Source organism: Balaenoptera acutorostrata, chromosome 1, assembly GCF_949987535.1.
Source record: "Balaenoptera acutorostrata chromosome 1, mBalAcu1.1, whole genome shotgun sequence".
Lineage (NCBI taxonomy): Eukaryota > Metazoa > Chordata > Mammalia > Artiodactyla > Balaenopteridae > Balaenoptera > Balaenoptera acutorostrata.
This window is the reverse complement of record NC_080064.1, coordinates 152,696,027-152,707,960: the sequence shown is the minus strand read 5'-3', so window position 1 is coordinate 152,707,960 and position 11,934 is coordinate 152,696,027. Positions and strand designations below refer to the sequence as shown.

At 41.2% G+C, this 11,934-nt stretch overlaps 1 protein-coding gene across 1 annotated transcript; it reads right to left on the bottom strand.

The window, feature by feature from the left end:
• Positions 1–389: 389 nt before the first annotated feature.
• On the bottom strand, positions 390–11,706 carry NEK2 (NIMA related kinase 2). The gene is made up of 8 exons (XM_007163990.2): positions 11,487–11,706; positions 10,298–10,515; positions 9,788–10,028; positions 7,814–7,896; positions 6,943–7,069; positions 5,690–5,909; positions 4,106–4,231; positions 390–1,280 (listed from the first exon to the last, which is right to left on the bottom strand). The coding sequence occupies exons 1-8, from the start codon at positions 11,580–11,582 to the stop codon at positions 1,054–1,056; spliced, it is 1,338 nt and encodes a 445-aa protein (XP_007164052.1). The 5' UTR covers positions 11,583–11,706; the 3' UTR covers positions 390–1,053.
• Between the last annotated feature and the right edge of the window lie 228 nt (positions 11,707–11,934).

Here is an 11,934-nt window from a genome sequence, read left to right as displayed (position 1 = left end):
CCAAAATAAGTTTCCTTCAAGGGTGGGGTATATTCCAACAGGTTTCAGCGGAGATCAGGTTTCTCAGGCGTGGTACTCTGACGTTTAGCTGTGGGGCCGTCCCGTGCACTATAGGCTGTTTAGCAGCATCCCTGGCCTCTGCCCACTAGATGCCAGTAGCACCCTCCCTCAGACCATAACAGTTAAAAATATCTCCAGACATTGCAAATATACCCTGGGGGGCAAAACTGCCCCCGTAAGAACCACTGGCTTAGATGGACAAATGAGATGGGTAGTAAAGTGACGTACGGCTCTTGCAAGCGTCACATTCTCTTCCCTACCCTCCAACGCCTAAATATCATAAACACAGACTCCCTCCAACTAAGATCAACAAATACAAGCGACGTGAATACAGGAAAACTAAAGAATTCTTTTATTTAGTGAAAAAAGAGTAGGCAAATGACAGACAGCTCACATACTGTTAAACAGAATAAAAAGGGAAAAAAAAGAGTTAGAGACATCATAGTGATGGAGTTTCACAGAAAGTGACAGATTTAAACTACAGAGCAAGGGGATATTTATAAGAGATGTCAAGGTATTAGTGACCAATCTATATCCAATTAGGTTTTCTCTAAGCTCAAGAACATTTAAAACCTCAGACTTAAATTTTAACTCTAGACGTGACAATTGTAAGCACACCACTTCAGTCCCTTAAAACTTGTAAGTGCTGCTCCTGGGTAAATATCTTTTTCTAATATTATTTCCCCACCCCAACATATAGAACATAACATTTCATGTTCCAGTAGTAATCACACACAGGATTAAAAACCCAACCGGCCAAGAAAGTGTTATTCTTTCTATGAAGCGTTCTTTACAAAAGAAAGAAAAATGAAAGGGGTGGACATTGGTACAATTCTTGCTGAAGAACAGCAAGAGTAATACCAAACCACCCTGCTTACTATAGAAAAGGCACGGCTCGCGGAACCAAGTATACAGGCTACAGCAGTCGAATACCCATCTCGAAAGGGCTGGCAACATTAAATACTGTACACAGGTCTGTGTCTCTGCGTCAGGCTAGCGCATGCCCAGGATCTGTCTGCTTTTCAGTTGGTAAGTTTGTTCAATGTTTGACAGGGCTTGAGCGCGAAGCTGAGCAGCATGAAGCCTTTTTTTCAGGTCCTTGCACTTGGATTTGGAGGTGAGCTGATTCTCAGAATTCTCACTCCTCATGACATTCTCCTTACTCTCCCCACTGAAATGAACTTTCTTCTTCATTATCGAGGATGTAAGATCAAAAAGTTCTTTAGAAAGAAAAAAGAAAAAGGTTTTTGAGTTTCATGAACAGGAGATGAACTCCTCCATACTTATCAAACTTACTGAAATATTTATTGTCAGTTTGCATGTGAAATCTGGGTACCTGTTTATTCTCTCTGGGATAGGAGTGTTAAAATTCAACTGAGCAAATATTAAAGATCTCACTGGCTTTATTCAATAATTCATAAATTGGGCAGCATCCCATCCAGAAGACAGAAAGGAGTTCCAAGGAGCTGTACAAAAGGAAAGGCTTTTATAGGTAGAAGGGGACGGGACAAGGAAGTTACACCAGCAAAGAGGGGATTGTCTGTGGCAAGGTCACCTTCCTTCAGGGGACAGCAGGGGTCTATCAGGCAGATGACCTCTCTAGTGCTGACCAGGTAATTCCAGATTGACTGGTTTAAGATTCCATTCCTGAGAGAGGCTGAAACTGCCATTAAGTTAGGTATTAAGTCCTGATTTGGTGACGTTTGGTGACCAGTGACTCCATTTTGGACCTGTTCTCTCTTTTTATAACAGGTTAGGGGCATGAGGTTGGCAGAAATCAATCAGCCTTTTAATCTATAGCCAAAAATCAAGGAACCTATGTTTTATTCTCACGACAATCAACATTCCTCTTAAGGTTAAATGCACTGAAGATTATGGGCCACAATATAAAACTTCTGGAAATCAATGTTATTTATCTCTATTCTTGAAAGCAAGTGCCATTCTACCTAGAACACATTACTTCCAGAAAAGTATGGAAGCAGAAGCTCTTTCTCATAGTGAGCACCTACAGTTTTGGCTAAATACTTAAGAACACATTTTAAAGCGGCTTAACTGACCAGAAACTTGTTCCAAAAAGAACCTAAGCAAGATTCAGCATGGTAAAAGTAAATTGAGTGAACTGTACTTTTAGCATGAAAAAAATAATAATTTACTTAAAGTGGCTACACTATTAGGAACTGACAACTATTTGGGGGTTGGGGACTTGAAGGTTTGAATTCTAGAACCTTTTTGTTTTTCCTTTGTGTTCATTTAAAGGAAATATGTTCAAATATTTACTGAGCTCATTGTATGGGCCGTTGTGGACCAAACAAAGGCCCTATTGTGGTAGGAGGAGATAGACCATAAACAAATAAACAAGCCCACATGAGGAATATTTGAGGATGGTATGTGCTGTGAAGGAAATTAACATGGAGAGAGGGAGACAGAGGTGCCATGGGTGTTTGCAGTGATGAAGCCGCATAATAAGGTGACTTCTGAGCAGAGACCTGATGAGAGTGAGGAAGTAAGAAGTCACATGACTATCTAGAGCCGAATGTTCCAGTCCAAAGAAACGGAGACGCCCTGAGGGAGGAGCAGCTGCACAGAGAAACGCTGCCCAGGGAGGAGCAGCTGCACAGAGAAACGCTGCCCTCCGACTGTCCCAACTTCCTACTTCATTCGCTGCTTCTCTGCAAAGCATTTTAGGAGATTGCTTTTAGGCCTCAACTCCATTGTTTCAAATAGATCCACATTTATTACCACAAACACCTATATGTTTGTAAACAGACAGTGTAAACCGTAAATCCTACTAATAAGACAGTTTTATAAGAAAGTGTTTAAAAAAAGAATTAGTATTTCATTAAATAGACTAACTAGAGCTTTTAAAAAGATGCTGATGCTTACTGTGGTGATCTCAATTTATTTGTTTTCCTCATGTCTGAATTTTATAGCCCAAGGATGGGGAGAGGATATTTCCAACTGTCTTGAGTTCACAAGGGCACCCCCTCTCCACTGCTTTGTTGTTTTTCTTAGGGCTCTAACATGCTCAGTACTTTAAAATATCTCCTACCCACACTGGACACCATTCCCACAGCTCATTTTAAGTAAGTCTTTGCCGTGATTCGCATGCCGGTAGATTCTTCTACCTACGTATCCTACGGAGTGAAACACATCATCCTTCACCAGCTCTTCTCACCCTTTGCTCAGAGACTCTCAGGGCAAGATGTAAATAAACTCTTTAACTGGGAGAGCCGTCCCCAACAGGGCCTTCAATATAATTCTCGGCAACGGGCTTGATGCATGACACTTACCCAGATAAAAATTCCTCCTCACTCTATCACAGTAATCATGATTTAAGTCTAGTTTACCTTTATGGATGGCAGTGTGGAATCTAAGAAAAGCTGAAATAAATATTATAAAAATACTGAAATGGTAGATAGCAGTATTGAGAAAAAAGATATTTACTTCCATCACTAGTTTCATTTGTTTCCATCACTTATTACAGAGCATATGTAGATAGATATTAAGCAATCACATTTTGACATACACGTTTCAATTGGAACGGGTCTTAGCAAAGATCCAAAAGTGATGGCCTATTCTACAGTTGGTTTATCACACCTTTTAAGCCATACTTTCTATGAAGGATGTGGCAAATATGAGTTGGTCGTGTGGTAATAGTAAAATGCTAGGATTTTCACTTGAAAATGGAGAGAAATGTAGTTTTGAAAATATACCCAGAGAAAAATCTGAAAGGCACAGCATTTTTTTAAAATGACCTAGTTTTTAAAAGTAAATATCAAATACTGAACACACAGTCTGATAAAGCTAATAAAACCGAAGATGAAATCATCCTGACTCATTGCCTCATGTCTCTGATCACAGTTAAGTCAGTCATTGCTAAAACAGAATTCTTATCTCCACTGAAACGCATATATTCAATTAACTCCATCATAAAATTCAAGACTCCGGAAATTTAAAGGGCTGCCCAAGCCACCTTCGGGGCAACACGGGCGCCCGTTTCCTCATTTGTGGCACCAACTTCTGTTCTCTGAGCTGGTTCACATACCTGGACCACCCGCCAAAGACAGGAACTTCTGGTCCTTCAGCAGGCTGTAATTCTTCAACAGACTTTCTGCTCTGGCCAGCTTGTTCTCTGCCAGTCTCTCACGAACACAAAGCTCACGTTCCTTCTCTTTGAGAAGGGAATGGAACGAGAAAGAAAGAAATTAACAAGTGGCTCTGGGTATAAACAATTCACATTTGGTAATCTTACCGCTTTTCCTTATCGCTAAGGCTAGCCTGACCTCCGATGAGTCATGTTTTGTGAAGGGTTTCCTACTGTATACTCCAGCCAACCGGACTGTTCCCGTTTCATAATGCAGTGTGGTTAGTATGTTGTATGTTGTCTTAGGTTTTCTCCTAAGGACCAGCTTAAGCACAAGGACAAAGTCAGCTTCACCCTTTGGTTGTGATGTGTGGGAATAACTCACGGGGGAAAACAAAGAGCTACTGCCATCCCCGCTCTCCGCGGAGAAGGGGCAACAGTTCATTTTCCGGGCGTTACCCGGCTGCGCGGTACAAACCCTTCTCCCTCTGGGTGAATGACAGCACCCAAACAGAAGGGAAAAATCCACAGCTCAGTTAGGTGGTACTTCTTTAGATCAGTAACGAAGTCTATTATTTATTCATGGCCCAGCATTCAGAGAGTTCAGATTTCAGCTGCTATGTGAAATTACAAAACACTGGGGAAAGTTTTAATGAAATGTTTTTGGTTGTTTGTTTTTTGTGGGTTTTGTTTTCTTTTTTAAAGAATTCTTTTGACAGAAGAGACAAAGATTTTCAGGTAAGCACAGGCTGTACCTCCCACAGAGAGCATATCTCACAGTACTAGACAATTATCATTAAGAAGTAAAACATTAACAAATGCATTTAGATGCTTTATAAGTACGTTTAAATAGAAAAACACTTATGAAGTCTGCATTGGCATAGAGCTGCAGAAGCGAGATCGGGTGAGCCATGACGGGGGAAGAAGACAGTCGCAGCCCGTCTCTTATCCCTCGATGTCAAAATGCAGAGCTGCACTGCTTCTGCTGCCTTGCAGAATCCTAAAACCTGGGTAGCAGCTCTCACTTTAGTGGAGTAGACAGAGTTTCAACATCAAAAACTTATTAGCACCCAGTCCGTCAATACCCATCAGAGTATTTAAATATCTTGTACCCACATCCTCTGTGGAACTGCCCAAATACATCTAGTCTTACACACTGTAGGATTTCAGACCCAGGCTGTGTTGGAGCAGCGTATCAGAAGGGAGAAGCGCTGGCAAATTCTAAGACCTTCTCTACAATGGGAAACCTCAGGGTCCGTATATTAAGAAAGATAAAGAAAAGAGTGACTCTACAGTACAGTGTGATGGCTACTGTGCTGGGCTGTCACAGTTAGGGCCCAACAATGTGACGACCACAGCTGATCTCAGAGAAAGAGGCTCAACACGAAGGTGCAGCAAGCTTGATGTGCATATCTTGGTTTCGCAAGTATTTATAAAAACATTCTAATAGAACATAGACATGAGATCCTCTATTCAGATGGATTTTCACATACATTAGAATAAGCTTCCTGGAGTTCTCTGTGCTTCACCCCCACTCAGACTTACGCTCCAGGCTTTCTTCCCTTGCTCTGAGGGCTTGCTCCCGCTCCTGTAACTGTATTTCCTTCAGTTTCAGCTCACTCAATACAGGGCTGGAGTCCTGAAACTTTCCTGGTTCTCCTAATCGCCGCCTTCTTCTCTCAGGATTTCTCCTTTGCTCTTCTGCAACCAAGTCTGCTATCAAAGGATTCTCAAGAATTTCTTCAACAGAAGGTCGATGGTAATCCTGGGAAAAAAATATTCAGTGTTACAGGCACACTTCATAATGGACTACTCATCCTGAAAGAGTAGTTACATTTAAAACAGCATATATTTCCAAGGCAATGGGTCTTTTTGTTGTTGTTGTTGTTGCATAGCATTATAGTTCAACATCTGTATACACTACAGAGTGATCACCACCACAAGCTCAGTTACCATCCATCACCATGCAACTGACCCCCTTCACCCATATTGCCCATTCTCCCCCCGCAACACACACACATGGGTCTTAAACACCTGAAAAATAAGTTCACTGGTGGCTTTAACTCATGAGGTTCTGGGTCCACAAAATAATGCAGATTTTAACTTACCTGTGTTCCCCTTTTAACCTAAGAAGGCTCAATCCCTGTGCTGTGCTGGGTAGCATTGCTAGGGTCGGTCTGTTTCAGGGCACGTACTGCCCTTGCATCTCTAAACTACATTAAGCAGGATGCTCTCTCACTGACCTTCCATCCTGTTACTTCACCTGCATCCTTCCTTCTCTTTGAACTCCCACAGCATTTAACTCTGTTCTTACACAGCCTGATCCCTAGGACATCTCCCTCCCCATCCCACTGCCAGATTTTTTTCTACATAATCTCTTTATTTCCCCTCTACCCTTTTTAGCCAGCCCTCCCCCACCATTCCCATCTCTAATGATCTCTAATCTCTCAGAGCTAGAGGCAGAGTAATAAGGTCTTATTATTCCTGGCCCCTTCCTGTACCACCTGCCACTTTGAGGTAGGCAAGGACAAGGGGAACTGAGGATTTGGATCCTTCTTGCAATCTTTCCTTGCTACCAACCATCTGTTAGCATGGCAGAGAGTGGGAGGAGACATAAAGAAAGCACAGAAGGCAGGCCAGCAATGTGCCAAGGATACATGTTTTCACTCTTGGTAACAGTAGATTTAGCTAAAGAAATATATTTAATGTTTCTTTAGACTCATTGCTCCACGAGAGCATACACTGCAAAACTTAACTGAGAGATGGAAACATACAATATATCATCTTATAAACTTTACCTTTAAATTTAACATCCTTGTAATTATGTCATTTAATTCATCAGAGTAACGATATGGAATTCGCCTGAATTTGCCTTCTCTGATCTTCCCAGCTAGTTCTTTCTGGTTGAAAGCTGTAAATGGAGGCCTGGGAAAAAAAATTTTTTTTTTAATGTAAAAATGAAAATATATAATAAGAAGCACACCAAAAGCAGAGTTTAAGGTTCAGTTTGTATTTATGTTTCTACTTCTGGGATCTTCTTCTGTAGCTAAGTTTCCCAGCCTTGGCACTACTGACATTTGGAGCCATATGATTCTGTTACGGGGACTGTCCTGTGCATTGTTTAGTATGTTTTGCAGCATCACTGACCTCTGTCCGTTAGATGCCAGTAGCTATCCCTAGTTGTGACAACTAAAATGTCTCCAGACATTGTCAAATGTCCCATGGGAGGCAAAACTGGGGGGCAAAACTCCCCTTCGCTGGTTGAGAACCACTGCTCTACAGAATACTTTAGAAGGGAAAAAACAGAAAGAAAAAAGGGAAAGAATCAGAGCTCTTTCCTGTCCAAACCCTAGACTGCTTCTCTAGATCTTTATTTCATTTCTTTCACAGGCTTGACCTATATGCTCTCCCCTTGAGCTAAGCTCAGTCTAACAGAGAAACATCTAACCAGGTTAGAAGCTTGAACAAGTCTAGATCCAGCCTCAGGGATTATATTATTAATTTGTAAATAATTTTTTTTAACCTGTCCATCTACCTTAATTTTAACCCATGGTATGATTCTTTCAGACTTGAATGTGCACGGATGCTCAAAAAGCTGAACCCGGTGAAAGGTGACAAATCTCTCTAAGTGTAAACCTCAGAATAAAAATCTGTCTTCATTATACTTACATTAATGCACACAATTCATACAGCAAACAACCTAGTGACCAGATATCTGACTTCTCATTGTAGGACATGTGATTCATTTGTTCCTTAAGGGGGAAAACAAGGTAAGAAAATAGGGGTTTAAAGTTCATTTTGTTTTGAAACTTATAAAATTAGTCCTGAGACAAAAATGGAACCTTAAAGTTTGGTAATATTCACTCAAGGAAAAGAAAGGAACAGATTTTATATCTATAACAAAAATTTCAAATACAAAAGGCTGATTCCTCTTACATTAGATCTTGTATCATAACAACAAAAAGATGGTACTTTATATTTTATATTCAAATTTGTAATGGAAAAAAGGCAATGGTCTTATCCTAATACACTTTGTCATATATAATTCATTCACTTATTTTTCATTCACAAATATTTATTATGTTACTACAGGCAAGGCACTGGCAAGTTAAAGGTGAACATGAGATATCTCTACCCTCTACCCTCAAAGAATTCATAATCTAGAAACTCCATTTTAAAAGAACCAGAGAAAATTCTAGAATAACATCTAGCCCACATTTAAATGAATATAGACATAAATGGTTAATTGAATCATTCATTTATATATTTTTCCCTTAGTCCACTGTATATACCACAATAGTAACTAATATTCTCACTTCCTGTTTTAATTGTTCGCCCTTCTTCCACACGTACAGTAACAACAGTCCACCATGGCTCTTACTCTCAACAGAAGGCACAGAGGCAAGTACTGTACTGAAATCTTCAGGAGTCTTCTTAGTAATTTAAAGTCCAACAGGGGAGTCTGGTACCACTTCCTGACAATCAATCCCATAGGGAAGGCTAAACTGATCTATTTACAAGGGCAGGAGGGAACAGGAACAAAAGAATTGTGCAGGTTTCAAATTTTCCAAGAACCACCTCTGGATAATTTTCCTTTATATCAAAGGCTTTCTATTTGGAATCTGATCCAGTGAGAAAATGACACTGCTCTGGCCATGTCTAATCTGAGTCAAAAACAAAATCACTAATTTACAAAGTTTTACACTGTAGTCAGATTGGTTAACATAACTAAAAAAGACTGAGAAAATCCTGAAAATGTTTGTGAACAGCTAAAAAAATAAATCTCTCTCCATCTTTATCCGCTCATCTTTCATATACAACACATTGGTGCTATCACTTATTGATTCAAGCTTTTCAAAAGTCACTAGAGAGCCATAAACAGTTCATACCCTTCGACCCAGAAATTTCATTTCAAGAGCTAAACACCAAGGAAATAACCAAAAAGGAAGAAAGAATAATTCATACAAAGACATGCATAGCAGTGCTCCTTAGAATGGTGAGACAGTTTGGAAACAAAATATTCAGCAACTGAGGAAACAGGTAAATGGGTGGACTCTGCAGCTCCACTGTAGGAAAAGGCAATAAAAAAAGAATAAGTACAAAAAGTTAACACTGCAAAAATATGTTGTCAGAAGTGAGTGAGTCTCCTGAGCCCTGAATCTCCATGCACAAGAATCATCTAGAAGGTCTGTTAAAATACAAAGTCCAAAATAAAAAGTGGTGGAGGACAAACAAAGAAAAAAAAAGTTGAGTGCAAAGACCTGTCCAGAGATCCAAATTCACTGGATTTGGGGCTCAGGACTCTGCATTTTAAACAATCACCCCAGATGAGTTCCAGCTGGTGTCCAGGACCTATGGCACTTTGGGAAGTGCTGCTCTTGAGGGCAGAGACAAAACCTATCTCATCTTTGTGATCCCAGAGCTTAGCACTTGGTAGTCATTCAATGAAAGCTTGATTTATATTGCTAATACAGGAACTTAATGGTCTGGTGGTCCATTTGGAAAAATATAAATTTAAAATAAAACAGTATTGTTAATTCTTGCCTATTGGATATTACTAAACAAACAAAAAGCTCAATTTCCCTGCAGTTGAGTGCTTAGCATTAAGATGTTTAAAAAGCATCTAAATTCTGAAATACTTACAGGAGACATATAATAAGGTGTACCAACAAATGTTTTTGCAAAACTCGTATCGTGGTTTAATATTCTAGCTAACCCAAAGTCTCCAAGCTTAACGTTTTGCTTGCCATCCAGGAAAACATTGGCTGGTTTCAGATCCCGATGCAGCACAGTATGACCACCATCACGTCGTCTGTGACATTCCTTTAGGGCCAGAGTCAACTGAGTCATCACTCGAAGAACAAACTCTTCATCCAAGTATTGTCTGAAATCAAAGCAGTTATATAGCCTATAACTTCTGAATAAAACCATTACAAAGATGGGATGATGTGAATTATCTAGTTTTCAAAGTGTACACATAGGGAAATAAATTGATATGAAATATGGGTGCTGACGTACCAGGGATTTTCTAAAGTACCATGGACCCACCAAACAAACACCAGAAGACTCTTCCCCATTACTAAGTACTCTGTCCCTGATCCTAATACAGGATGCTTAACAGAAGCAAAACTAGGCCCATTTAAGAGATTTTACCTTTCCTTGGTCCCCTTGGCAATTGCACTAGCCAGGTCCCCTCCTTCGCAATATTCCATTACAATGTACAGTGTTGTGTTGGTTCGGTCAATAATTCTATCATAGTATCGGACGATGTTTGGATGCTTCAGCTCACGAAGTAAATTCACTTCAGAAACAAGCATGTATTTCTCAGCTTCTGTCATGGAGCCATAGTCCAGTTCCTTCCAAACTAAGATCTGAAATAAAAATTTCCAAGGTACAAATAAACTCATTATACTCAAAACCTTTTTAAAAACTTTTTAAAATTACTTCTCTAGTAAGTAGATCATACAGTGACATCATCTAACGTAGTTCAATGAACCTAAGGACCCCTGAGTTTACTTCCATAATCTTCCCCTAATTTTTCAGGAATAAATGATGCAACACAGGGTGATGAGGTACATTAGGCCTCCCCCAACCCCCTAACCTCCGTTGCTTAGTCAAAGCTGGTCAAAGCTCGGGCAGAGGTGGTCAAAGTCCTCGAGCATTCCAAGTCAAGATTTCCAAGGTAAGAGAACTTAGTAAAGGTCCTTCCGTCAGAGCCAATTTCCTCTCCATTGTTTCTTTGTGTAAAGTCTACCTACACACCTTGGGAAATCTGAATCCAACAATCTGAATAATGGGTATTTTAAATGAATTCTGACTACAAGACATAAAAGTTCGAGGTGCTGATGGTCATGACTGAGAGGGCTCTTCTCTAAAAATAGCTCAGGAGTCAGCTAGCTGTCACCAACTGAAGGCCCTTAGCAGGTCAAATTGGGAAAAAGGAAGAAAATGGAAGAGAAAGGAAAAAAGATAGAAAAAAAAAATATATATATATATAACATAAATATATAAAAATGTGCAGTCCCATGTAAATAGCAAAAGCGGTGTTATGTATTTGACAATATTCTATTTGGCACATTCTATTAACTTTATTTAAAAATTAAGGACAGATTCACAAATGAAAAATAAAAAAAAAAAAAAGGAAAAAGCGACACAGTTTCCCATCCCTTGAGAGACCCAGGACCGACACAGACCTGGGGGGAGATGGCTGACTCTTCTGAGCACCCTGCCTTCCAGACGCACAGCCCCAGGCCCCTCGCTTCCCTTCGGCGGCAGAGGGCGCGCCCCCCGCAGTTTGCAAAACCGCGGCGGGGGCGGAGACCGGCGCCGAGCCCGCGCTCACCTTGCCGTCGCTCTTCCTCCGGATTTTCTGGCAGCGGCCGTAGGAGCCCGTGCCAATGGTGTACAGCACCTCGTAGTCCTCCGCCCGAGTCGGCATGGCCGGACCCGCGCAGGACACCTGAACGTCGCACCACCGTCGCGGAGCTGCAGCCACAGAGTCGGAGACCTCAAGCCACCGCGCCAGGAAGCCCCAGTCTCCAGCCCCGTTTAACCGTCGCGGGCCCCCGCCTCGCAGTCTATTGGCCTGCGGTAAGGCCGCTTCGCCTCTCTGATTGGCTAAGAAGAACACAACACCCTGGGCATCTTGGGAAAAGAAGCTAGGCAACCGCGTCGGCGTCCGTGTCGGCGTCTGCTTCCGACCTCTCGGGAGAAAGGGGCGGAGCTAAAACTAAAGAGAGGGCGGGAGACCGAAAGCAGCAGTGTCAGGTGGTTCCCTGCCACCCTGCCAC

Excerpts from the sequence above, each read along its gene's own strand:
- NEK2 (XM_007163990.2), bottom strand. The coding sequence starts at position 11,582 with ATGCCGACTCGGGCGGAGGACTACGAGGTGCTGTACACCATTGGCACG. Across the intron at positions 10,516-11,486 it reads GGAGGAAGAGCGACGGCAAG|ATCTTAGTTTGGAAGGAACT; the intron begins GTGAGCGCGGGC and ends TTTTTATTTCAG. Across the intron at positions 10,029-10,297 it reads GCCAAGGGGACCAAGGAAAG|ACAATACTTGGATGAAGAGT; the intron begins GTAAAATCTCTT and ends CTTTGATTTCAG.